The 26,870-nt window shown below is 41.9% G+C and overlaps 1 protein-coding gene across 2 annotated transcripts in view; it reads left to right on the top strand.

The window, feature by feature from the left end:
- Window positions 1-26,870, top strand: part of LOC121310026 (GTP-binding protein Rheb) — a 45,569-nt gene that overhangs the window by 5,677 nt on the left and 13,022 nt on the right. The window contains exons 2-3 of one of the 2 annotated variants that reach the window (XM_041243230.1): window positions 14,059-14,130; window positions 17,213-17,251. In XM_041243230.1, the coding sequence (XP_041099164.1) occupies window positions 14,059-14,130; window positions 17,213-17,251 (111 nt within the window). The remainder of the gene's footprint in view (window positions 1-14,058; window positions 14,131-17,212; window positions 17,252-26,870) is intronic. The other variant, XM_041243239.1, reaches the window with a different exon arrangement.

The raw sequence follows: 26,870 nt of genomic DNA, 5'->3' as shown, positions 1-26,870 counted from the left end.
AAATTGAATCTGGATAGCTCACTTCTAAGTAATTTTAGATCTATTTCAAGCCTTACTTTTTAGCTAAGGTACTTGAAAAGGTAGTTTTTAAACAAATTAATAGTTTGCTTGATAATAATAACAGCATATTTGAGAAATTTCAATCAGGATTTCTCTCAAACCATAGCACTGAGAGTGTGTTGGTCAATTGGTGAATGATCTACGTGTGAGTGTAGACTCAAAGTGTCTATCTGTACTGATCCTTTTAGACCGGAGTGCTGCTTTTGATACCGTGGATCAGGAGATTTTAATTCATCGTCTTAGAGAACGGGTGGGACGTACTGGTACTGTTTGGAATTGGATTCAAGTCATATTTATTGAATAGACTATATTTTGTTACCTTAGGAGAATCTACATCTGGATTAGCCAATATTACACGTGGTGTTCCGCAGGGCTCCATTCTTGGTCCCATGTTATTCTCTTTATACATGATTCCACTTGGGGAGTTTATTCAGAAACACGGGGTGAATTCTCACAGCTATGCAGATGATACTCAGATTTATATATCTGTTAAACCATGTGACACAACAGCTATCAATGTCTTATTCAAGTGTTTTGTGATAGTAGAAGCTGGATGTCTCAACATTTTTTATAGTTAAATCTGGATAAGACAGAAGTCTTACTTTTAGGCTCTAAGGAACATATGGAGTCGACAAACATTGATTTGTGTTTGTGAAACTGAAATGTAAAATCTGAGGTGAGAAACCTGGGGGTTATTTTTGACTGAACTTTGTTTTGAATCGCATATTAAACACATTACTAGCGTCTTGAGGAATATTGCTAAAGTCGGATGTTGCTGAGAAATTAGTACATGCTTTTATTTTTTCTAGATTAGATTACTGTAATGTTTTATTTTATGGACTTGCATGTCATGCTCTACCACGCCTGCATCTTGTGCAAAATGCAGCTGCTAGAATGCTAACGAGAACAAAAAAAGGGCTCTCATTACTCTTGTGTTGGCATCATTGCATTGGCTTCCTGTGCGTTATAGGATTGATTTTAAAGTTTTAATACTAGTATTGAAAGCATTGAATGGATTAGCTCCAGACTGCATGAATGCCATGTTAATTCCATATCAGGAACGTATTGTTAGCGCTGCTGATGCTAGCCTGCTGTGTATTCCGAGGGTGAGTCGTTAAAGGATGGGAGAGCCTGCTTTCTGTTTTAATGCCCCCACACTCTGGAGCTCTATGCCGTCTTTTATTAGAGATTCACCCTATGTTGTTCTTTTTAAATCTCAAACCCAAACCCAAACCTCATAACCACTGTACAAAAGAGCAATCCCGTGTGATAAATCCCATTATCTCTTTTCAACCACAGGGTGAGTCACTGCTGAAATGTGACAGTTTGACAGCTTCCAATCCCAAGAGAACATGCATAACAGAAGCATAGTGAACTGTAGCATTACCATGAACTGCAAACATACTGTACTGGACTGCGGTAAACTTTTATATAGGACTTCCCATTGCATATCAGGTAAAAAAAACAGGACCAGATTAACCAAAATTCAAGTGTTACTGAAAAAGCAATAGGTATACAACCGATGTAACAGATTCCGCCTCAGCCAGCCATTCTGTATGGGAGTGAATACAGATTCCACCTCACCCAGCCATTCTGTATGAGAGTAAATACAGATTCCACCTCACCCAGCCATTCTGTATGGGAGTAAATACAGATTCCACCTCACCCAGCCATTCTGTATGGGAGTAAATACAGATTCCACCTCACCCAGCCATTCTGTATGAGAGTAAATACAGATTCCACCTCACCCAGCCATTCTGTATGGGAGTGAATACAGATTCCACCTCACCCAGCCATTCTGTATGGGAGTAAATACAGATTCCGCCTCACCCAGCCATTCTGTATGGGAGTAAATTGATGTACAGTAAATACAGATTCTGCCTCACCCAGCCATTCTGTATGGGAGTAAATACAGATTCCGCCTCACCCAGCCATTCTGTATGGGAGTAAATCGATGTACAGTAAATACAGATTCTGCCTCACCCAGCCATTCTGTATGGGAGTTAATACAGATTCCACCTCACCCAGCCATTCTGTATGGGAGTAAATCGATGTACAGTGAATACAGATTCCGCCACACCCAGCTATTCAGTATGGAAGTAAATCGATGTACAGTAAATGCACTTGCTGGACGGGTTGCTCTATATTGTGTTTTCTAGACTGTTTTTTGCTCTATATTGCTCTTGTATTTTGTATTTGAAGAAGTGATAATCATTCACATCTTTCAGTAAGTGCCCAGCCCCAGTCATTCTATATGCATTCATCTTTACAATTGTTTGTTTGAGAATACAAACAGACTTGTCTTTTTATGCAGTCTGCCACTTTCACTTATAACTTGTGCTGCATTCAGATACAACTGATCACGACTGAAAAACTGGGCTGGATTCTTAAAACTGTTTATCACACATTACACCAAAATGTTTACCATACATATGTCATTACAATGGTTCTTTTTTCCAAAAGTTATAATGGATCATGCTGTGTTATTGGTACTCTTCAGTATAATGAAGGCTCTGAGGAGGGTATTTCTTTTAAGAAGCAATAACTGTAATTATTTGTACACTAAAAAAGGGAATGTAATATTGAGGGAAAAGAGAGGGACTTTTGCCAGTGCTCGTGGGCTATATTGACAAATATTTCACCTGAATTCAGCTCCTCTGCCAAGTACCTGCAGGAAGCAGTCCGAACATGCAGATATTTATAACAAGAAAAGCAAGCACATGTGACGGAGGAGACTGGGCATGACCCAGCGACCCTGTGCACAGCAAGCACATGTAACAGGGAGGAGACTCGGAGTGAACCAGCGACCCTGTGCACCACAAGCACATGTAACAGGGAGGAGGCTGGGCGTGAACCCGCGACCCTGTGCACAGTGAGCACGTGTAACAGGGAGGAGACCAGACTCGTCTGCATTCACAGTTTTAGAGTTTTTTATATTTAGAGTGACCAATTATTATTTTTATTTATTTTTTCCACCAATTTAGAATGTCCAGCTATGTTTTTTCTCCTCACTGCAGTTCTGAGGGCGTGTGAGCATCCTCCGATCTCACAAGCCTAAAGCCAGAATCGCTTTTATGCAGAGCAATCCAGAGCAGAGGTGGGCGGGGCTACCAATCCCAGAGAACAGAGACCAGCCCTGCTTTTTATCCACTCTGAATGTGCTCAGTGTCTGGCCAGTAGGGTCCGCTGTTGCGTGATGAGGAGAATGAGTACCTACCAGTTACCCATCACCCACCCTGGGAGCGTCAGAGCCAATGTGACGCCCCCTTCAGAGTCCCCAGCAAAGTTCGGCCTCTTTGCACAGCCCTGACTTGAACTGCCACCGTCAAGCTGTGTGATTGATCCTGCACTCCCAGCGGCTGCACTTTAACTGGATGAGCTACTCAGGGACCCTTGGTTTTACAGCTTTTAATCTTATTTCACTGATTGCGGTCAGAATCTGTAACGGCAATGTATCACACAACACTGCCCGTTGCACACACATTTTAGATATTTTATTTGAGATTTCAAGTGGATAGTTGCACATTTATAATTAGACTGAAAAGACCCTAAAGATATTTCCCCCTTAACGATAACCTCTTACTCTTTGCCTCCATCTCCTGTATTTCCACCATCACGACTAACAACACCCCGAGTGTACAGCTATATGAGAGCTATATTCTGTTGCCACGGAAAATGGAAAACCATGTAATGGGAAAATATGGTTCTCATGGCAACTGTGAACTTAACACACCGTGTGTAGAAGTACAGTCCTGGCAGTGCTTACTGTAATGTGCTTTGAAGACAGCGGAAGCTAAGTTAGTCCTGAGATTAGCAATCAGTACTGCTGAGTAACAAATACCTGACCACCCAATCTACCTGCGAGTGAATTTACTTTTCTGTGCTGCCTATACTAATCTGCTGTAACAGGAACCCAATGTGTAAAGTACACATGCAACATTCAGGTGGGAATATTTCATATTCATGTGGAAATATCTCCCTGCCCTCACCACCACCAGTCTCTGTACTGTACAGGTGATCTGTGTAAAATCAGTAATGGAGAGATTTTCACCTGGAGTCACCAGCTAATCTGTCAGTCCAATGGTCATATCTGTGCCTGATGTCTTTTTTTTGGTGGGTTGACCTGTACGGAAGCATATTTACTGAAGATGGGGCTTGAACTAACTGAATTACTGAACTGAATGAATTTGTTGTTGAATTAGTTCCACATTAGCCTTTGCTTCCCTTATGAAAATACAGTTCCTATCTTTGCTGTAGAGCCAGTGGCATGTACTGAGGAATATAGAACTCAGGAACTCAGATAAAATAACAGCTAATATAGAACCTGACAATGAAAAGTAGTCTATAAAATAAAACAACTACCTAGATTGTATATTCCTTGTATGTTCTGTTGCTGTAGTAAATCCTGTCTATTCATGTAGAAAGGTTTCGGTGCACACAGTCTCTAATGGATTCAATAATAAGTCTTTAATGAGGGATCTGTTATTGTAAAGGTCTTTAGTCAGTTTCAAACATGTTTGTACCCCTCTGGGCTTGCATTGATTTTTTCTCTCATTTATTAATAAAAGCATTATTAAATATAATTATAAAAGCAGAAAAATAGCGTTGTCATACTCAAAATGCATCATTTTCTCTAGTTATTATACAACAAATGTTCCTAAATACTTAAATACTTTCCTGAAAAACAGTAAATGCTAAATAGTTTTTTATGACCCCCTGTGACAGGATGAGGAGCCCTGTACATAACAGGGGTCAGAGCAAAACCCTGCTGTTAAAGTATTGTTTTGTTTTTATTTTTGGTATTATTTTAAACAGATTGTTTAATGCAGAGCGGGGTAGACGTCCGCCCCTGTGCATAGCTGTTTGTTTTGTATGTGGAGGACGGGCGAGATGCCATGTTGTATTTACTTATTGTATATATGTGATGGCGAATCGCAGTGTGTTTGGTTTTGTTTAGTTGTGTTCTGGCAGAGGCGAGGTTGGCAGCTCATCCTCTGCCAGTGAGTAATTAGGAAACTTGTGCAGATTGTGGCCGAGGGGTAATGAGATCATTCATAGTTAACCCCTCGGCCTTAGTAAATAAAAGCCTGCAGCTCTCTACGCTCAGGGTGGGTGTTCGAAGGAGTGAACGAGAGAGAGCCAGGAGAAAAGAAAATAAATGAGTAGAGGATCAGTGAAAGCGATCTGCCCAGCCTAAGCTGTGCGTCTGGTGTTTTGTTTTGTGTTTGACATTTGTTTTGTTTAAAGCCTTTATTTTGCTCTGTGAGCAAGTGTTGCTGTTTGTTTAAAAACTTTTATTTTGTTTTATATTGTTGAAAATAAAACGTGGCAAACGCCTTTGCACCTGCATTACTGGCTGTGTATTTCCTTCCTGCGTCTGGCCTGACGTCACCCCTTCAGCCATCCCTGTCATACATAGTCCCTTCTATTTCTGTGTTTACTTGCTTCTCAGCCATGGTGTTTGTGGTCAATAAAGCAAATAAGAGTAATTGTTGTTTTTGTTTTTATTGTAAAAGTTTTAGCACTGTAGTTCAAAGTAACATTACATTTAAAATGTAAGGCTGTAGCTAATGCATATTCCATAGATTAGCATTAAAGTATGTACAGTATTTATTGAAAGTACTCGTGACTTTGAGTTAATGTTGCACCAAAAATACACTTTTCTCACATAGGGCCTGATTTTCAGGAGGTGCATTTTTAGAGAGAAAACGAAGGTCACAATGCATTTACACTGCAAGATGTTTTGCCACCTAATAATGCATCTTTATTTCCAACAGGCTCAGGTTCATTTCTCCTTTTGTGACTTCTGCTAATGACTGATTGTGGCAAAGTGCCCACCCCTATGTGTATTATATGTTGTGTGTTACTGTTGGTGTATAGTCATTGGTACACGGGATATAAACGTGTCTGTGTAACACGAGTGTTTAAAATGTATATTTGTATTTAGGCACCTCCACCGGCAGGAGCAGAGCAGCAGGAGCTGCCTCTGCCTCTGCCACCTCCACCAGCAGGGGATGAATGCCTGCTGGTATCACTTCCCCCACCAGCAGAGGATGAATGCCTGCTGGTATCACTTCCCTCACCAGCAGAGGATGAATGCCTGCTGGTATCACTTCCCCCACCAGCAGAGGATGAATGCCTGCTGGTATCACTTCCCCCACCAGCAAGGGATGAATGTCTGCTGGTATCACTTCCCCCACCAGCAGAGGATGAATGCCTGCTGGTATCACTTCCCACACCAGCAGAGGATGAATGCCTGCTGGTATCACTTCCCTCACCAGCAGAGGATGAATGCCTGCTGGTATCATTTCCCCCACCAGCAGAGGATGAATGCCTGCTGGTATCACTTCCCCAACCATCACGAGGAGAGGAGCTGGAGCTGCCTCTGCCTCCATCACCATCAGGGAGAGAGGAGCAGGAGCTGCCTCTCCCTTCACCAGAAGGACCAGGACTAGATTCTGGCTGTCCTCAGCAGCCCTTGCATAGGCTGCTGAGGGAAGCACGGGGGAAGTACCGCCTGGCCGCAGTGGCCGAGAAGAGGGCCAACACCTGCACCCCAGCTTGTCCTGAATCCCTGTCTCACTTCACCCAAGGATGCCTGCCTCGCTTTGCCCAAGGATGCCTGCCTCGCTTTGCCCAAGGATGCCTGCCTCGCTTCACCCAAGGATGGATGCCAGTCGCTCCGCATTGCCTGGGGTTGCCAGCCGCTCCGCATCACCTGGGGTTGCCAGCCGTTCCGCATCGGCTGGGGTTGCCTGTTGCTCCGCATCGCCTGGGGTTGCCTGTTGCTCCGCATCGCCAGGGGTTGGCAGCCTCTCCACATTGCCTGGGGTTGCCTGTTGCTCCGCATCGCCAGGGGTTGGCAGCCTCTCCACATTGCCTGGGGTTGCCTGTTGCTCCGCATCGCCAGGGGTTGGCAGCCTGCTCCACATTGCCTGGGGTTGCCTGTTGCTCCGCATCGCCAGGGGTTGGCAGCCTCTCCACATTGCCTGGGGTTGCCTGTTGCTCCGCATCGCCAGGGGTTGGCAGCCTCTCCACATTGCCTGGGGTTGCCAGCCATTCCGCATCACAAGGGGTCGCTGGAACTGCTTCGCCAGGGGTTGCAGTCAGCTCTGCTTGGCCACAGGGGTCAGTGTAGCCGGAGCCCCACCAGAGGGAGCTGCCGGCTATGAAAAAGGGGGGAGAGGTCAGGAGACCACCTTTCCCCGCAGCAGTTTCGCTGCCGGAGATATTAGGGGAGGTCTGGAGACCACCAACCCCAGCAGCTTTTCCGCTGCTGGACTTGCCCCGGCTGAAGGAGTCAGTCTGGGAGCTGTCAGTACGTCTGCTGACAGCCGCATTATTGGCAGCATTTCTGCTGCCAGTGGTACAGCAGGATGAGAGATTCGCCCCACTGTCAGCACGTCTGCTGACAGCATGGCCAGTAGCAGCCTGGCTACTGGCAACATTTCCGCTCATCAACCCCTTAAAGTCCCTGTTCTTGGCCCAGGACTTTGAGCGAGACTTTTGGGATTTTAAGAGGGGAGGTGGCCATTGAGGCCATGTGCTCTTTGCACAAGGGGGGGGGGTATATGTGGCAAAGTGCCCGTCCCTGTGTGTATTATATGTTGTGTGTTAATGTTGGGTTATAGTCATTGGTACACGAGTGTTTAAAATGTATATTTGTATTTAGGCACAAGGATTGCACAGCACTTCACGTGCAAGTAAAAAGTAATAATATGTGAGCACGGGGAATTGCACTTTATTAATTCATGTGCAGTTGTATCGCGACTCCAATTGAATAGCAGTCGAGTCTCGGTACAGCTGCGTAAAGCAGCATGTTTTCACATACTTGGGGTTGTGTGTTCAGTGAGTGGAGAACGAGATTGGAGACGGAGGTAATAAGAATAATAAGAATAATAATAATCGTTAAATAGAAGCTCACCGTGTTTTGTTTAGTGATAGTCCGTTTTGTTTGTCTCTTTTGTTTTGGCGAATGTGCTGTGTCCTGTGTTTTTTGTTTGTTACAACCGTTTGTTTTCTGTCTGTTCTGTTCACTCATTAAATGCTGAGCGAAGCCATTCGCTCAGCTCCACCAAACTCCACCTCTCTTTTTGTTTATTTTCTGTTTCTGGTCTGACATCACCCACTCCGGCCGTCTTTGTGACACTGATCCAGTCTGATTCTACGCACATCTTTTTATTGGAGGTAGTTCTAGAAATGTCTGACGGGGACTAACAATTCTGATTTCAGGGTAGTGTGGCTCGTGCTGCAGTATCACAATTGGTAGCACTTTGATATCCTCTGTGGTCGATTACACCTCTGTAGCCCAGTCAGTGGTTGAAGTTTAAATAACACACAAGAGGGGTTGTCTTAATTAGTGAGTGTATATTGGTGTACTAAGGGGGCACATCAGTGTTTTTCACCTTTTGAAAATAAGACATTATTTGCAAAATAGAGCTAATTATGGACTTCGGTTGCTTAACAAGCTGTAATGCGAGTGCATCTTCATAAAGCACACACCCTTACATGCCATTGCGCCACTGACTTTTTGACAGGACTTTTTAAAATACAGTTTGCCACCCATCTGGTGTCGCAAAGGTGCTTTGTATCTGTTTTTCACATTGCCTCTTCTGAAAATCAGGATGCTAGTGTCTACATTGGAGAGCACGTTACTCGATGACCCAAACTCTTATCTGGAGTACTGCTGTACAGTATATAACTTCCAGCAGCACACCTTCAGTGCTCAGGCAATCCTGATGCAGCCAGGCAACAACCACAGCTCACATTTCTATAGCGTCTTTCATCACAAGGATCCCAAAACACTTCACACAGATGCAAAAAAAAACTTAAACCATTACATTACAAACAGTCTAATACAGAGAATACAAGACGAAATGAGATAGTAGTGGTGGAGACCAACCAAGACGTAGCTTCACTGTAATATATGACCCTTTTCCTCCAGGTAATGTGGATTTGCTATTGGTCCGGTGTTGATTGCTGAAGTATAATGCTGGCTTCAGGGATCAGCCTTCTTTTTTAAATAATACAACGTAGTCCTTTACAATGAGCAATTATTCCTTTCAATCTTGAACACATGCATGGAATGTTAAGGAGAGGCAAGACAAGCCAATAAGTTTGATTGACAAGCCACTGAGTTTGATTGACAAGCCACTGGGTTTGATCCCAAACTCTAGATAGCTGGGAAACTTTAGCTGTGATTGCACTTTCAACAGTGTGTAAGAACAGCATTGAGGGTTAATAAAACCAGAAACAATCTGACATATATTGTGCAGGTCATTATTATTATTACTGCTCAAGTATGTTGACTGTTTTCTAAATGTACTTTCTTGTGCAAATGAATACAAATTAATTAGGTTAACATGATTTAAATAATGCTGCTTGATAATAAAGCTTCTTCACTGATAATAAAGCGTCATCTTATTTGTCATATTGTTTCCACCATGGTGTAGTGACCAATAAGATCATTACAGTTACACAGTGGACACAACAGTAGTTGGCCCGGCTGGCTAATTAAATGATGTTTGTCCGTTTCCTGTATTTATCCCTCACCAGGGCACATTGAACACTGAACACAACTACACTGATTGGACCCCACTACTTTTTTGAAGTAGAAAACTGTTTTTGTTGTTTGTATTTATTTTGGGTACCAAAACAAAATTATTTCACACATGAAATATAGTTATTCTTTTAAATCATATATTTTCATTATACTACAAATAGTGATATTATTGAGAAATGAAGTGGCAGTCTACACAGTGTTACACACAGTCATTACAAATGTGTAAAAAGTTTGTCCATGGTCTTTGCACACATGCTTGTAACAACCTTCACAGATAAGCCTGGCTTTCTTGTCTGAGGAATGTGGGCAAAGAGGACATAATTTTCGTGCAACCGAGTTTGTGTGTTGCTGCCTGCTGGCCAACATCCTTCCATTGAGCAGCAACTGTAGAGCAAGCTTCACTCCTGGCTGGTGAATACTTGTTGGGTTTTGCAGACGAACACTACTTTGTTCTTGGGTGAGTTCACCCTCCAGCTGTAGAGCAAGCTTCACTCCTGGCTGATGAATACTCGTTGAGTTTTGCAGACAAACACTACTTTGTTCTTGGGTGAGTTCACTCTCCAGCTGTAGAGCAAGCTTCACACCTGGCTGATGAATACTCGTTGGGTTTTGCAGATGAGCATTACTTTGTTCTTGAGTTCACCCCCCAGCTGTAGTAGAAAGTGTCACCTTCAACCCCTGGGATTGTTTTGCAGTCATGTTGGTTGCACAGATAGACACACAACCAGGGCAGCCACTGCAGCTGAGTCGAGCATATTATAAAACAGGACCATTGGCCACCTGTTAGTCTTTCAGCGACAAGTGAAGGATATAACCAGAGGATAAAGGTTGTCTACATCTCCCTTATTCTGATTACAATGCAAGATGATCTCCACAACAGCTTTGCCCTTTTTAGGAATGCCATGATGAGGTTGCCAGCAAATTTCTTTAAGTAGCTATAATGTATTGTAGGAGGGAAGTACCAGACACAGCATGCAGTGGTGCAGGTCCCCTATCACAGCTTGTATGTATTGTAGGAGGGATGGCAGGACTCTTAGCATTGCACAATCGAAGTGTGTGCTCATGCACAGCACCCAAAGCCTGCACCAGCTAGACTGTGACTGGCAGCAGCAGAGATTCGTCTTACTGTATGTAATGGACCTACACAATGAAAGCATCAGAAGGGGTTTGAAGGCAGCTTTGTCAGTGACTGTTTTATTTACAGCCTGCTCGCTGCTGTTGGGTCCATTGCAGTCCCAATGGTGCTTTTCATTGACTTGTGCGTAAATATGGTCCGCTTCTGGTTCTATTTTTAGTATTTATGCTAAGAAAAGGTTCACAACCCAGGTTACTACTATTCCTTCCATTGGATAGACTGATTTGATGTATGGTTCTGCTCTTGAAACAGCTTCAGGCTTGATAGATTTCCCCATCCTGTACAGTATTTAAAAAGATACAGTACATTTAATTTAAAAAGATACAGTAAATTTAATTAAAAAAGATACAGTACATTTAATTTAAAAAGATACAGTACATTTAATTAAAAAAGATACAGTAAATTTAATTTAAAAAGATGCAGTACATTTAATTTAAAAAGATACAGTACATTTAATTTAAAAAGATACGGTACATTTATTTTTAAAAAGATGCAGTACATTTAAAAAGATACAGTACATTTAATTTAAAAAGATGCAGTACATTTAATTTAAAAAGATACAGTACATTTAATTTAAAAAGATGCAGTACATTTAATTTAAAAAGATACAGTACATTTAATTTAAAAAGATACAGTAAATTTAATTTAAAAAGATACAGTAAATTGAATTAAAACCACTTTCAGCTGTGATATAGTAATTCTGTACCGGTACTGTATTGATGTTATTACAATATATCATGTATAAATGTACATTAATCAATGTTAGAATTTAATAACACTAAACTGGTCCCATCAAGAGAAAATGTGCATGTGCTGCTCTTGCACAATGCAAGTATTAACCTGGTGTAGATAGATCAGTTATCCCTAAGAACACAAATTGATATACACCACCTTCTGGACATGCGTGATAACCGCGTAAAATGAATTCCTTTTAACTGAGTTGTAGCAAAGTTTTTAAACCCCATTCTTACCCTGGCTCCCCTCAACACTGCCAGTGTCCAGATGTGCTACTAACGGTAACATATGCGTTTGGCACACAGACAAGAATATATATTTTAAACCATAATGTCAAGGACCAACAAAAAGGTCTTGGCTCTCCTATAGACAATGTAGTATTGTTAAATAAGCCTCAATTGTTGAACGCAGCTTGTGTCTCCCCCTTTCAGGGAGTTGAGTGTTCATCAGGACTCCTCTCCAAGCTCTGAAGCTGTGTCAGTATGAGGGGACAGCTTACTTTGACAGGAGACCAATACCTAATAATAACTGCATGTACGTGATTTCTCTTTTGCAGGGAAGTCCTCATTGACGATTCAGTTTACTGTGACAGGAGACCAATAGCTAATAATAACAGCTTGTACGTGATTTCTCTTTTGCAGTGAAGTCCTCATTGACGATTCAGTTTACTGTGACAGGAGACCAATAGCTAATAATAACAGCATGTACATGATTTCTCTTTTGCAGGGAAGTCCTCATTGATGATTCAGTTTACTGTGACAGGAGACCAATAGCTAATAATAACAGCATGTACGTGATTTCTCTTTTGCAGTGAAGTCCTCATTGACGATTCAGTTTACTGTGACAGGAGACCAATAGCTAATAATAACAGCATGTACGTGATTTCTCTTTTGCAGGGAAGTCCTCATTGACGATTCAGTTTACTGGGACAGGAGACCAATAGCTAATAATAACAGCTTGTACACTGAACAAAAATATAAACATAACATGTAAAGTTTGGTCCCATGTTTCATGAGCTGAAATAAAAGATCCCAGAAATTTTCCATACGCACAAAAGCTTAATTCTCTCAAATTTTGTGCACAAATTTGTTTACATCCCTATTAGTGAGCATTTCTCCTTTTGCCAAGATAATCCATCCATCTGACAGGTGTGGCATATCAAGAAGCTGATTAAACGGAATGATCATTACACAGGTGCACCTTGTGCTGTGGACAATAAAAGGCCACTCTAAAATGTGCAGTTTTGTCACACAACACAGTGCCACAGATGTCTCAAGTTTTGAGGGAGTGTGCAATTGGCATGCTGACTGCAGGAATGGCCACCAGAGCTGTTGCCAGAGAATTGAATGTTCATTTCTCTACCATAAGCCGCCTCCAATGTCGTTTTAGAGAATTTGGCAGTACGTCCAACCAGCCTCACAATCGCAGACCACGTGTAACCACGCCAGCCCAGGACCTCCACATCCGGCTTCTTCACCTGCGGGATCGTCTGAGACCAGACACTCGGACAGCTGATGAAACTGGGTTTGCACAACAGAATAATTTCTGCACAAACTGTCAGACACCGTCTCGGAAGCTCATCTGCGTGCTCGTCATCCTCACCAGGGTCTTGACCTGACTGCAGTTCGGCATCGTAACCGACTTCAGTGGGCAAATGCTCACCTTCGATGGCCACTGGCATGCTGGAGAAGTGTGCTTTTCACGGATGAATCCCGGTTTCAACTGTACCGGGCAGATGGCAGACAGCATTTATGGCGTCGTGTGGGCGAGCGGTTTTCTGATGTCAACGTTGTGAACAGTGCCCCATGGTGGCGGTGGGGTTATGGTATGGGCAGGCATAAGCTACGGACAACGAACACAGTTGCATTTTATCGATGGCAGTTTGAATGCACAGAGATACCGTGATGAGATCTTGAGGCCCATTGTCTTGCCTTTCATCCGCCGCCATCACCTCATGTTTCAGCATGATAATACACGGCCCCATGTCGCAAGGATCTGTACACAATTCCTGGAAGCTGAAAATGTCCCAGTTCTTCCATGGCCTGCATACTCACCTGACATGTCACCCATTGAGCGTGTTTGGGATGCTCTGGATCGACGTGTACGACAGGGTGTTCCAGTTCCCACCTGTCCATACTTCACACAGCCATTGAAGAGGAGTGGGACAACATTCCACAGGCCACAATCAACAGCCTGATCAACTCTATGCGAAGGAGATGTGTCGCGCTGCATGAGGCAAATGGTGGTCACACCAGATACTGACTGGTTTTCTGATCCACGCCCCTACCTTTTTTTTTTTTAAGGTATCTGTGACAAACAGATGCATATGTATTCCCAGTCATATGAAATCCATAGATTAGGGCCTAATGAATTTATTTCAATAGACTGATTTCCTTATATGAACTGTACTCAGTAAAATTTTGAAATTGTTGCATGTTGCGCTTATATTTTTGTTCAGTGTACATAATTTCTCTTTTGCAGTGAAGTCCTCATTGACGATTCAGTTTACTGTGACAGGAGACCAATAGCTAATAATAACAGCATGTACGTGATTTCTCTTTTGCAGGGAAGTCCTCATTGACGATTCAGTTTGTTGAAGGCCAGTTCGTTGACTCCTATGATCCCACCATAGAAAACAGTAAGTATCTTCTGTTTTGTGCTTTAAACACCTTGATTTGAAATGACCTGTAGATGACACAATGACCTGTAGTGACACAAACGCTTACTGAAGAGTTGTGCTTCTTCCTGCTACCTGACTGGAAAGAGTGATGACACTTATTCTGAGGCACAGCCAAGAGCGTAAGCACATTCACTCAGCATCGGGGAAGAGCAGAGTTCCACAAAGCTGCTTGTAATTCAGAGAAAGTACTAAGCGTTATTGCAGGTTAACCGAGAAGATAGAAAATCAACGGGAAGGTCTAATGCTGTTCATCCCATGGGTAATGTTTCAGCTTGTATATGACATGATACTGGCAAACAAACTCATCAGAACAGTAGATCGTAAAAACAACCACGCTCACTACTGTCTCTGCAAGCGTGAGGTTCAAACACCAGCAGGAGGCTGTTATTGCAATAATCTTTTATATATTCTGTATACACATATGCATGCATACACAATCTCACACACACATACGCGTGCGTACACAATCACACAAACACACATATACATATACGCATACATATACATAAACAGGTAAAAAACAAGTTCACAATCTATAGCAAGTTAGTTGGCTGTAATAGTTATAGATTCTGGGAGAGGGAGGGAGCAGGCAGAGAGAATTTCATTGCTCACTCACACTTGATACACTGAATTAGCTCTGCTGAACTGCGCGTGCGGATATTTAGTGAGACTTTTTGTTTACCTCCTAGAGTGTTACAGCTTTACTGTAATTGAAGCTTGAACCCAGCTACCGTTCCTCCCAGTGCGTTGCATCATTGCAGCACTGAACAAAGGCCAGCCGAAGAGTGGAGAATGTCGGCAGTAGGAAGCCGCTGGCAGTCAGTCCCCTTTGGTTTTGTACTGTAGGAGTATTGAACTGAACAAGCAGGGCTGCAAGCAGCTGCTGGGTACACCCCTTTCTAACCACTCTCCCTGATTAACATGTACTCAAGCCAGGGTGGGATTCTAACCACTCTCCCTGATTAACATGTACACAAGCCAGGATGAATGCACAGCATATGTAGGTATCCTTCTGGGGTGCGTTACTGCATTATAAAAAAAATCAACTAGTCTCCTCTCAGGCATAATTAAAAACAGAAATCAAATATATGCTCATCGTTTGGGTTACAGCCTTCACACAGATACCTGTACTATTACTGATCTCTGCTCTGCCATGGACAAAGAAAAGGATTTGTTCATCTGAGATACTGTTTAAACACCACCTGCACAGCTATTAAAACCTTATCATGGCATGAGAAGTTCTCCACTACAGTACATTACAGTTAAAACAGCACATTAAAAGCACTAATGCAAACCCTGCCTTTCTCTATTATGGATAATAAAAGAATATGTATTGCAAGTGTTCCCCCAAGGGGAGCTGTATAAATGCAGTGTAGTGGAGGTGTATGACCATGGGTGTTTGTTACAAAATGTTACACAATGTGCTGTGACACCTATTTTGGAAAATTGGAAACATTTTCAGAGAGGAATATGTTGCTGATTTTTTATTACATGAGAGCAGCTGTCATTTCAATCATGGTAATATTGGACTCTCACCTTTCTCCAAGATGAAATGAGATAGCAGTGGTGGGGACCAACCAAGACGTAGCTTCACTGTAATGTATGAGCCTTGAGCGCTTTTCCTTCAGGTCATGTGGATTTTTGGCCCGGTGTTGAGGGCTGAAATGTAATGCTGGCTCCAGGGATCAGCCACAGCGCCTCAGCATGGCACCCGTCGGGACTGGGCTAGGTGGGGCACTTCACAGGGCTCATCATAGGGGGCACCTCCCATCTCCGGTGTTTCATCGACAAGCTCACAACCCCTCAAGGAAGACTCGACAGTGATGCTGGTGCCCCAGCACCACTCACCTCCACCCCCTTCCCAACCCAACCCAGTTTACTAACCTTAGACCTCCACTCCTTTTCGTTGATGTAACTTTCCTCCATCACTGCCATTTTAGCAGTGTAACTAAGTCCACTTTCCCATCTGTCACCGGAACTGACTTGAGAGTAGAATCAATCGTCAGCAGCAGATCGAGATCAGAACGATTTGAATCGGGTCTCTCTCAGTCCCAGATTGTGGGCTACAGAACCGGATCTCTTCTGCTCGGACTGATGACGGTTACCTAATGAGCGTTCAATGCAAAGAACACGAGAGGCGTGTTTGAAAATCTGACTGCAGGAAAATCCCATATAGGCAGAACATGGTGGCTGTGTGAAAATAATGCTGTCGGGGAAAGGCTTGTGAATTAGCTTGGAGAAATGCTTCACCAGTTTCAACACGCTTGTTATGAAATGATTTTATAATCTACATGGTATGTAAGTGCTTTGCAGGGATATGTATCTTGGGTATCTTGTTTAATGAGAAGCATGTGTTTTTACTCATCAAGAATAGGTGCATTAGCTACATTTGCACATCTAACTCATTTAAGTGCTTCTGCTGCAGGGCAATATAGGTCTACCTGGACCGTTAGGACATTATTACTGTGATGGGAGGATATGCAAATGAGAAGGGCTATACATGTGGAGACATCAGCGTTAGAACTCTGCATGCTAGCGCCCACGCTTTGCAGTTTCATTGATACAGCATGGATTGCGATAAGCCATGGGTCTGGTAATGGCCTCTGCTGTGATTAAAAATGTAGTGGAAGGGAAGCAAAGCATAGGGGTTAAAAGAGTCTGCTTAAGAGGGGGATTGCTAAGTGGTGAACCCTTTTAATGCAGTCAGTAGCTTTAAAAATAGCTTTAAAAACAGTTTTGGACACATGACAAAATATATTGTTCATTTAAAAAAATGTTCAGGTTTTTGTCATTGCTTTTATGGAGAGAATGGCATCCTCATGTGGATCTCCACATGTCCCCATGTAAAGGTTCTTCGTCCCCATATGAGCTCGCCATGGATTAAAGGGTTAATAACAAAGGGTTTTTTTCTTTTTCTTTTGCTGTTTTAAGTCAAATTTTGAATTTTACAATTTCAGGCAAAGGAAATAGAAGGAGCTCTATTTTATTATTCACTTAACAAATACAAAATCTGTAATCCTGTCATTCACCTGTCCTATAGCTTCAGTGACGCATGATGGCACAGCGTGTTTAGTGTATGGTAAGTGAGCATGCGTATTTATTTATATAGCGCCTTTCATACAACAGTATCTCAAAGCACTTTACAACGATAAACATGAACATGAAAAAGATATAGTAAAATAAATCATCATAAAAAAATTGTATTTATTTATTTATTAAAAATTAAAAGTGGCTGTACATCTCTATGTCAGATGGTAGTGTATTGCATTAGAACTGAAAGCTCTTTCTCCTTTCCTTTTTGCCTTAATCTAACATATGACATTTTATTTTATAAATTTAAAACCCAATCTCAACTTTTAGGACAGTCTTATGGTTTATTAGGCTTACTAATAATAATCAAAAATATCAAAAATAACTAATAATCAGTAAAGCTTGTTCAACATCGAATTCCCCAAAAATACGAGTTTGACTGAAATAAATTTATATACGATAAACTTCTTTAAAAACACTCGCTATTTTTTATATTCTTATCAAAAATAATCATTTAGAAATCCTCTCTAGTTTGTGTAGTTTTTATACTTGCTGTCTGTCCCGTCTCTGTTCCGCTCTGAATGGCTGGGGGTCGCTGTCAGTCATCTCAGTGGTCCATTAGTTCTGTAGTAGTTTAAATTGAATAGTAGCAATCCTATTTATATTTGATCTCAGTTTATGTATTAATGGCATTTTAAAAAGCATGCTATCAATAACTGAATATTAAATTAAAGTGCGTTCCCCCATTGCAAATATTGTCATTGCCTGTGCGGGGCCAATCAGAGTGGACTGATGTCATAAGTAATCCACAGAACACAGTTTATTTCGCTGTGCTTCTCTGTAAAACATATGCTGAGGGAAGCTGAGAATCAAGCTCCTCTGGCCCACACCATTGTGTGTGTTTTTAAGAGTTAGGGGTGCAGTATGGTGTGTTAGACTATCTGAGTGGCAGGCGGGCTGCACCCCTCCCTTACATAGAAACAGGCTAACTTGTGACCTGAAGACTTGAATGAGTGTGCAGCTCCCAAGTCTCCACACTTCTGAAGATCCCTCTTTGAATGAGCGTGCAGCTCCCCGATCTCCACACTTCTGAAGATCCCTCTTTGAATGAGCTTGCAGCTCCCTGGTCTCCATGCTTCTGAAGATCCCTCTTTAAATGAGTGTGCAGCTCCCCAGTCTCCATGCTTCTGAAGATCCCTCTTTAAATGAGTGTGCAGCTCCCCGATCTCCACACTGTGCAGCTCCCTGGTCTCCATGCTTCTGAAGATCCCTCTTTGAATGAGTGTGCAGCTCCCCAGTCTCCATGCTTCTGAAGATCCCTCTTTAAATGAGTGTGCAGCTCCCCGGTCTCCATGCTTCTGAAGATCCCTCTTTAAACAAGCGTGCAGCTCCCTGATCTCCACACTGTGCAGCTCCCCGGTCTCCACGCTTCTGAAGATCCCTGTTTGAATGAGCGTGCAGCTTCCCGGTCTCCATGCTTCTGAAGATCCCTCTTTGGGGTCATGTCAACAGACAGCTAGTTAAATCAGAGTTGTAGTTTTGATAGAAAAACATCTGTATAGCTGTAGATTTTATTTGTAGATTGGTGCTCAGTTTCAGGCAGTGAAAACGTATCTGTCATCTTCTTGGGAAGAATGCTGTATATAGTGTGTTTGTGTTTATTTGTTCATCAGAAGATATTTATACTAGTGTTGTCAGAACTATTTCTGGGTAAGGCAGTTGTTTTTTGTAAATAAACCACCTGCAGTAAAATGGGTGTCAGTGTTCACTGTTGCCTGGCGACTGTAAACTGAACATGGCTTCACATGTAAGCCCAGTCCACACTACATAACCCATCTTGAGAGCCATACTTGAAACTGTTCTAATTAATCCAGCTCAAGTGGGATTCATTGGCACAAGCCATTGAGTGCATGTATATGCTTATCTTGGAGGTGCCCTGCCTGTCTGTTTAGAGTGCTGTAAACGGGTGTGTGGAAGCAGGTTTGAAATGTTACGTGTGGATAGAGGCACAGTGATTCCTTTTTCAGAATGTGGGGGTGTATGGAAGCAGGTTTGAAATGTTACATGTGAATAGAGTGATTCATTTCACAGTGATTCATTTCCCATGCTACTGATAGCTCTCATTTTGTATTTACAGCTATGCTAAAGGATGTCTGCCACAGATAAGCTTTATTAGATGTGTTTTATATAAAGAAGGGACTACATTACAATTAGGACAGCACATGCACGTTACTGTGCCTACAATTTCACACTATTTACATACATGATAGGTCTGAATACTCATGACACGTGGTTATAGTTTTTCAATTTAAATTACTTGCTGTAAAAAGCCCTGACACACAGAGCTGCTGTATATATGCGGGTGGAAACTGTTCCCTATATCAGTGCAGTGCAGTGCTGTGCTGTGCTGTGCAGTGCATCGCTGCGCTGTGCTGTGCTGTGCAGTGCAGTGCAGTGCTGTGCTGTGCTGTGCTGGCTCCTATGCATACCCGTCCATTCTGCAATCTCTCTATGCTGTAAATAGCAGCAGAGTCTCGCCGGAGCACATTGAAAAGGCAGCACTGCAAACCTGAACTGACAAGGAGGGCTAACCTCTCCTGTACGCCCTACACAATCTTTACCAAGCCATTCATTATTACAGAGCACACTGATCTGAGTCACTCATTATTACAGAGCACACTGATCTGAGCTGCAGTTAGTTTTAGTGGCTCCTGCTGTATATTGTGTATCCCCTGCTCACGGGTCAATACAGAGAGAATAAAACCTTCATGAAATCAATGCGTGGATCTGACAGCCTGGTAAAACACATGCGTACCACAGTGCAACAATTAACCCAGAGTGTCCTATCATACCATTCCAGTCCAGGGGTAACAGATACAGTGAGATCGTTAACCCAGGCGTGTCCTATGATACCATTCCAATCCAGGGGTAACAGATACAGTGAGATCATTAACCCAGGGGTGTCCTATCATACCATTCCAGTCCAGGGGTAACAGATACAGTGAGATTATTAACCCAGGGGTGTCCTATCATACCATTCCAATCCAGGGGTAACAGATACAGTGAGATCGTTAACCCAGGCGTGTCCTATCATACCATTCCAATCCAGGGGTAACAGATACAGTGAGATCATTAACCCAGGGGTGTCCTATCATACCATTCCAGTCCAGGGGTAACAGATACAGTGAGATCATTAACCCAGGGGTGTCCTATCATACCAGTCCAATCCAGGGGTAACAGATACAGTGAGATCATTAACCCAGGGGTGTCCTATCATACCATTCCAGTCCAGGGGTAACAGATACAGTGAGATCATTAACCCAGGGGTGTCCTATCATACCATTCCAATCCAGGGGTAACAGATACAGTGAGATCATTAACCCAGGGGTGTCCTATCATACCATTCCAGTCCAGGGGTAACAGATACAGTGAGATCATTAACCCAGGGGTGTCCTATCATACCAGTCCAATCCAGGGGTAACAGATACAGTGAGATCATTAACCCAGGGGTGTCCTATCATACCATTCCAATCCAGGGGTAACAGATACAGTGAGATCATTAACCCAGGGGTGTCCTATCATACCATTCCAATCCAGGGGTAACAGATACAGTGAGATCATTAACTACTTTGGGGTGTCCTATCATACCAGTCCAATCCAGGGGTAACAGATACAGTGAGATCATTAACCCAGGGGTGTCCTATCATACCATTCCAATCCAGGGGTAACAGATACAGTGAGATCATTAACCCAGGGTTGTCCTATCATACCATTCCAATCCAGGGGTAACAGATACAGTGAGATCATTAACTACTTTGGGGTCTGATTGGAGGTATAATTGGACCAGGTAAACAATTTAGAGCAGGGTTGGAACAAAGACCAGGAGTGGAATTGTCATCCACGACTGGGATTGGACACCCCTGCATTACCCTGTCCCCCTGCTACACTATTTCCCCAGTGCTTGCTACAAATGTCTCCTTTACACTGTGTAGTATTGCGTAATGATGCATTTCTTAGGTCCACTAGGGGCAGGTGTCTTGTGTTATTTTTATTCACCCTGGAATAGCCAGCAGCCCTGCATCCTGCGATTTCAGAGTGTGGTTAGTATACAGGGTGAATAACCAGCAGCCCTGCTTCCTGTGATCTCAGAGTATGGTTAGTTTACAGGCTGAATAACTGTAGACAGCCTTCAGGTCAGGCAGCAAGAGGGGAGACAAAGTGATGTTTCTGTTTTACAATGCAGCCATTCATTGGCTTGAGGGTGTCTTGTGACATAGGCAGAGCCGCTTTAAAGGACTAGCAACCAGGGAATCGTCCGGGTCCCCAGGCCATGGGGGGCCACTAGGCTAAGTTAGGGCATATCTAGTGAGACTGTTGAATTTTACTATAATTGTTAATAGTAAATGGTATCATTGCCTTTTAACAGGAATGGAACTGGACGTAGTGCCTCTGAAATGATAGCTAGAGATTAGGGTAAGGGATAAAGTGACCAAGTCATATCAAATGGCATCCTTGTCTTTTAACAGGTACAGAACTGGGCGTAGTGGCTCTGAAATGTTAGCTAGAGGTCTCAAACCTAATGTGACATGATTGACTGCCACTGTGCCAGTGTGGGTAGAGAGAGGTTAGTCTGGATCACTGTGACATCAGTGTGTAGAGGTTGATTTTTAAATCCCTCATAATATGTGAATAATCTGATTCATAGCAAGATCGCTTTTGGTTTCATAATATTATTTAGAAGTCATTACCCCCATCAAAAAATAAGGTTTGGTTTCCCGAGGGGCCCGTTCTTCCACCTTTCATGGCATATATTTAACAGCCATGAGATACTTGAAAAATGCACTGGCTCACACTTCTGCAGTGCCAAGCTAGTGGTCACATGGCCTGACTGTGTCGATTTTGCATTGCAGCCTAGAAACCCTCTTCCCTGCCTTCCACAGAAAGACCCAAAGGGGTTAAAAGTTGGACCCGTCCTCCTCCCTCCTCTCCAGTGTGTTGCCAGCTCCTTCCGAGCCACTCTGCATTATCATTCACCTCATACACTGTGGAGGTCCTGCTAGTTATGCAGATTGCACACTCAAATCACATGCAGAGGCTACCAAAGCTATGCATTAATCATTCGAAATACAAAACAATCTGTAGAAATTGGAAGAAACTGACATTTATCCTGCTGTTTTTTAGCGAGGGAAGAATTGAAATTCAGTCGTGGAAGCTGGCATTTAATTTTGATTAGGCTGACTAGAAATACATTTAAACAAAAGACTGAAGGGGAATTTCTGCTTTTCCAAACAGGCTGTGGTGTAGAAATTTGTGAAAAAGAAACTGTGGTGCAGTGAAGCCAGGAAGTTAGAAAGAGGTGTGTAGAATGGGGTATCTAGTCAGAACAGTCTGTTATGGGTCTATCCAAACATTTTAGCTGTGTCATTCTTTTCAATAATTACAGAAAAATCCATTCTTCGTAACAATACTAAAATACACGTTGAACTGAGCCATTGGTCCTGCACAGTTTGGTTTCAGTGATTTGAGCTCTGACGTTCGGGCTTCTTTTGCGTGTGTTTAGTTTGATCCTGATCAAGCAGATGGTTTAAATTCATGGGTGCTGTTCACCTGTTAGCACTGAGGAGGCTCTTGAACTGACTGAAACGTGTGCACTTTTCACTCCTAGCACCTTTAGCCTGTACTTCTGTATAAAATGAACTTGGCATGTTTTTTATCGAATTATTGGCATCAGTGTTTTATTGAATTATCTTGATGCCACAGTTCAGTTTTCAGTGTTTTATTGAATTATCTTGATGCCACAGTTCAGTTTTCAGTGTTTTATTGAATTATCTTGATGCCACAGTTCAGTTTTCAGTGTTTTATTGAATTATCTTGATGCCACAGTTCAGTTTTCAGTGTTTTATTGAATTATCTTGATGCCACAGTTCAGTTTTCAGTGTTTTTTATTGAATTTTATTGATGCCAGAGTTCAGCTTTCAGTGTTTTTTTATTGAATTCTCTTGATGCCACAGTTCAGTGTTTTATTGAATTCTCATGATGCCACAGTTCAGTGTTCAGTGTTTTATTGAATTCTCTTGATGCCACAGTTCAGTGTTTTATTGAACTATCTTTATGCCACAGTTCAGTGTTCAGTGTTTTATTGAATTCTCTTGATGCCACAGTTCAGTGTTTTATTGAATTCTCATGATGCCACAGTTCAGTGTTCAGTGTTTTATTGAATTCTCTTGATGCCACAGTTCAGTGTTTTATTGAACTATCTTTATGCCACAGTTCAGTGTTCAGTGTTTTATTGAATTCTCTTGATGCCACAGTTCAGTGTTCAGTGTATTATTGAATTCTCATGATGCCACAGTTCAGTGTTCAGTGTTTTATTGAATTCTCTTGATGCCACAGTTCAGTGTTTTATTGAACTATCTTTATGTCACAGTTCAGTGTTCAGTGTTTTATTGAATTCTCTTGATGCCACAGTTCAGTGTTCAGTGTTTTATTGAATTCTCATGATGCCACAGTTCAGTGTTTTATTGAATTCTCTTTATGCCACAGTTCAGTGTTCAGTGTTTTATTGAATTCTCATGATGCCACAGTTCAGTGTTTTATTGAATTCTCTTGATGCCACAGTTCAGTGTTTTATTGAATTCTCATGATGCCACAGTTCAGTGTTCAGTGTTTTATTGAATTCTCTTGATGCCACAGTTCAGTGTTTTATTGAACTATCTTTATGTCACAGTTCAGTGTTCAGTGTTTTATTGAATTCTCTTGATGCCACAGTTCAGTGTTCAGTGTTTTATTGAATTCTCATGATGCCACAGTTCAGTGTTTTATTGAATTCTCTTTATGCCACAGTTCAGTGTTCAGTGTTTTATTGAATTCTCATGATGCCACAGTTCAGTGTTTTATTGAATTCTCTTTATGCCACAGTTCAGTGTTCAGTGTTTTATCGAATTCTCATGATGCCACAGTTCAGTGTTCAGTGTTTTATTGAATTCTCTTGATGCCACAGTTCAGTGTTGAGTGTTTTATTGAATTCTCATGATGCCACAGTTCAGTGTTTTATTGAATTCTCTTTATGCCACAGTTCAGTGTTCAGTGTTTTATTGAATTCTCATGATGCCACAGTTCAGTGTTCAGTGTTTTATTGAATTCTCATGATGCCACAGTTCAGTGTTTTATTGAATTCTCTTTATGCCACAGTTCAGTGTTCAGTGTTTTATTGAATTCTCATGATGCCACAGTTCAGTGTTTTATTGAATTCTCTTTATGCCACAGTTCAGTTTTCAGTGTTTTTTATTTAATTTTATTGATGCCAGAGTTCAGTTTTCAGTGTTTTTTTTTATTGAAGTCTCTTTATGCCACAGTTCAGTGTTCAGTGTTGTATTGAATTATCTTAATGTCACAGTTCAGTGTTTTATTGAATTCTGTTGATGGCACAGTTCAGTGTTCAGTGTTTTATTGAATTCTCTTGAGTGCATAATACATAAAAATGGAGTGTGGTAACCAGTAGTGTAGCACATGGATCAGTATTAGGGCCTCTGCTATTCTTAATCTACATTAATGACATGGCAAGCACTCTTTCTGCAGCAAAGGTCATTCAAAATGATCTAGACAGCACTGGGCAGACACATGGCAAATTACATTTAATAAAGAAAAGTGTAAGGTATGGCACGCATGCAATACAAATGTGCATTATAAATATCATGGGAGATACTGAAACTGAAGAAGGAATCTATGAAAAAGACCTAGAAATTTATGTTGACTCGGAAATGCCTTCAATGCGGGGAAGCTATAAAAAAAGGCCAACAAGATGCACGGATATATTGTGAAAAGTGTTGAATTTAAATCAAGGGAAGTCATGTTAAAACTTTACAATGCATTAGTAAGAACTCATCTAGAATATTGTGTTCAGTTCTGGTAACCTCGCTACAAAAAGGATATTGCTCCTCTAGAAAGAGTGCAAAGAAGAGCGACCAGAATTATTCTGGGTTTAAAAGGCATGTCATATGCAGACAGGCTAAAAGAATTTAATCTATTCAGCTTGAACAAAGAAGACTATGCAGTGATCTGATTCAAGCATTCAAAATTTGAAAAGGTATTGACTATGTCGAGCCAAGGGACTTTTTCGACCTGAAAAAAGAAACAAGGACCAGGGGTCTCAAGTGGAGATTAGATGAAGGGGCATTCAGAGCAGAAAATAGGGGGCACTTTTTTTACACAGAGAATTGTGAGGTTCTGGAACCAACTCTCCTGTAATGTTGTTGAAGCTGACACCCTGCTTGATGAGATTCTGGGATCAATAAGCTACTAACAACCAAACAAGCAAGATGGGCCGAATGGCATCCTCTTGTTTATAACCTTTCTAATGTTCTTCTTATGTTCTTATGTAAACTACCTGCTGGACGCTATTGTCTGAGACGCAGTGAATTGCTGCTTGAGATTCCTTGAACTACAACATGGCATTAGCCAATCAATAAGCACATATGACAGCTCAGAGTAACAGAATCACTCTTTGTTACCCCAGAGCCTGCGCGATTGAAGAACATGCATGAAGTTCAGAGGCAGTAAGATGTTTCTGTAGGGGGAGGTTCTGGTGGGTTTTATCCACACTGTAGTTCACTCAGTCTGGACTGACTGACAGAGAACACTCCTACCAGTGTCCTCCTGTACATGCTGGCTCCAGCCCCCGGAATCATGCCACTGTCCTCAAAGAGGAGACGGCTTCTGCCAATTCTGCACAACAAAGCCATTGATAGCACCAGTATAGTACATGTGATACTGAACTTTGATAGCACCAGTATAGTACATGTGATACTGAACTTTGATAGCACCAGTATAGTACATGTGATACTGAACTTTGATAGCACCAGTATAGTACATGTGATACTGAACTTTTAAGACATATATATAGCTTATACCACAAATTTGAAAAAAATAAACAAAATAAAATTAATGAATTAAGAGTTGATGGTTGGCTATCAGAGTCTCAGAGTTAAACAAGAACACCATAATGGGAAGTTGGTCACTATATTAGCACACCCCTAATAGTAGTAAAACGTGTATTGATCTGGGATCAGTCCTTGAGGTCCATCTCTAGACTATGCTAAAGCAGGAATGGCAACATTATTACACTGCTGTTTATCATTTTTAAAACTACACTTTACTTACAGTTATCTTAAAAACAATGAAAGATTTCAGTTCTGTTTTTGGCACTTGTTTAGTATGTGCAACATGGCCTGTTTACTGCCTGTGAACCCTACTTATTAGTTAGTTGATATTCAATGCATATGTAATGGGTAAGTGCAGCTTCCCTCCTCTGTGCTGGTGAGCCAGGCTGTCATTGAAACAGAGCACAGACGACTGGAAATGCTGCTGCTGCTGGTGTGGCTTCATCTAGATTAATAAAGTCATTGAATACAAGTTTGAAAAGCTTCAAATACACACGTATCAAAAGATTTTACAGATTTTTGTACACTGACTGTTAAAAAACCCAAGAGCACTCAGGAGACTGTCCTGATGGACATGTCATTGCAGCTTGTGCATTTCGATTCTCAACAGTGCACACATTTATTAGCACTCCCCGTTGCTTCTGTTGTTTTTGATTTGTTGTGCATCTCAAATCCCTCTCTGAAAATGTAAAATTGATAAAATAGTCAAAGTAGTGATTTCCTGTTTTA

This window comes from Polyodon spathula, chromosome 3 (assembly GCF_017654505.1).
Source record: "Polyodon spathula isolate WHYD16114869_AA chromosome 3, ASM1765450v1, whole genome shotgun sequence".
Taxonomy (NCBI): Eukaryota; Metazoa; Chordata; class Actinopteri; order Acipenseriformes; family Polyodontidae; genus Polyodon; species Polyodon spathula.
Note: the sequence above shows the minus strand (reverse complement) of the source record. Positions and strands in the feature narration are given on the sequence as shown.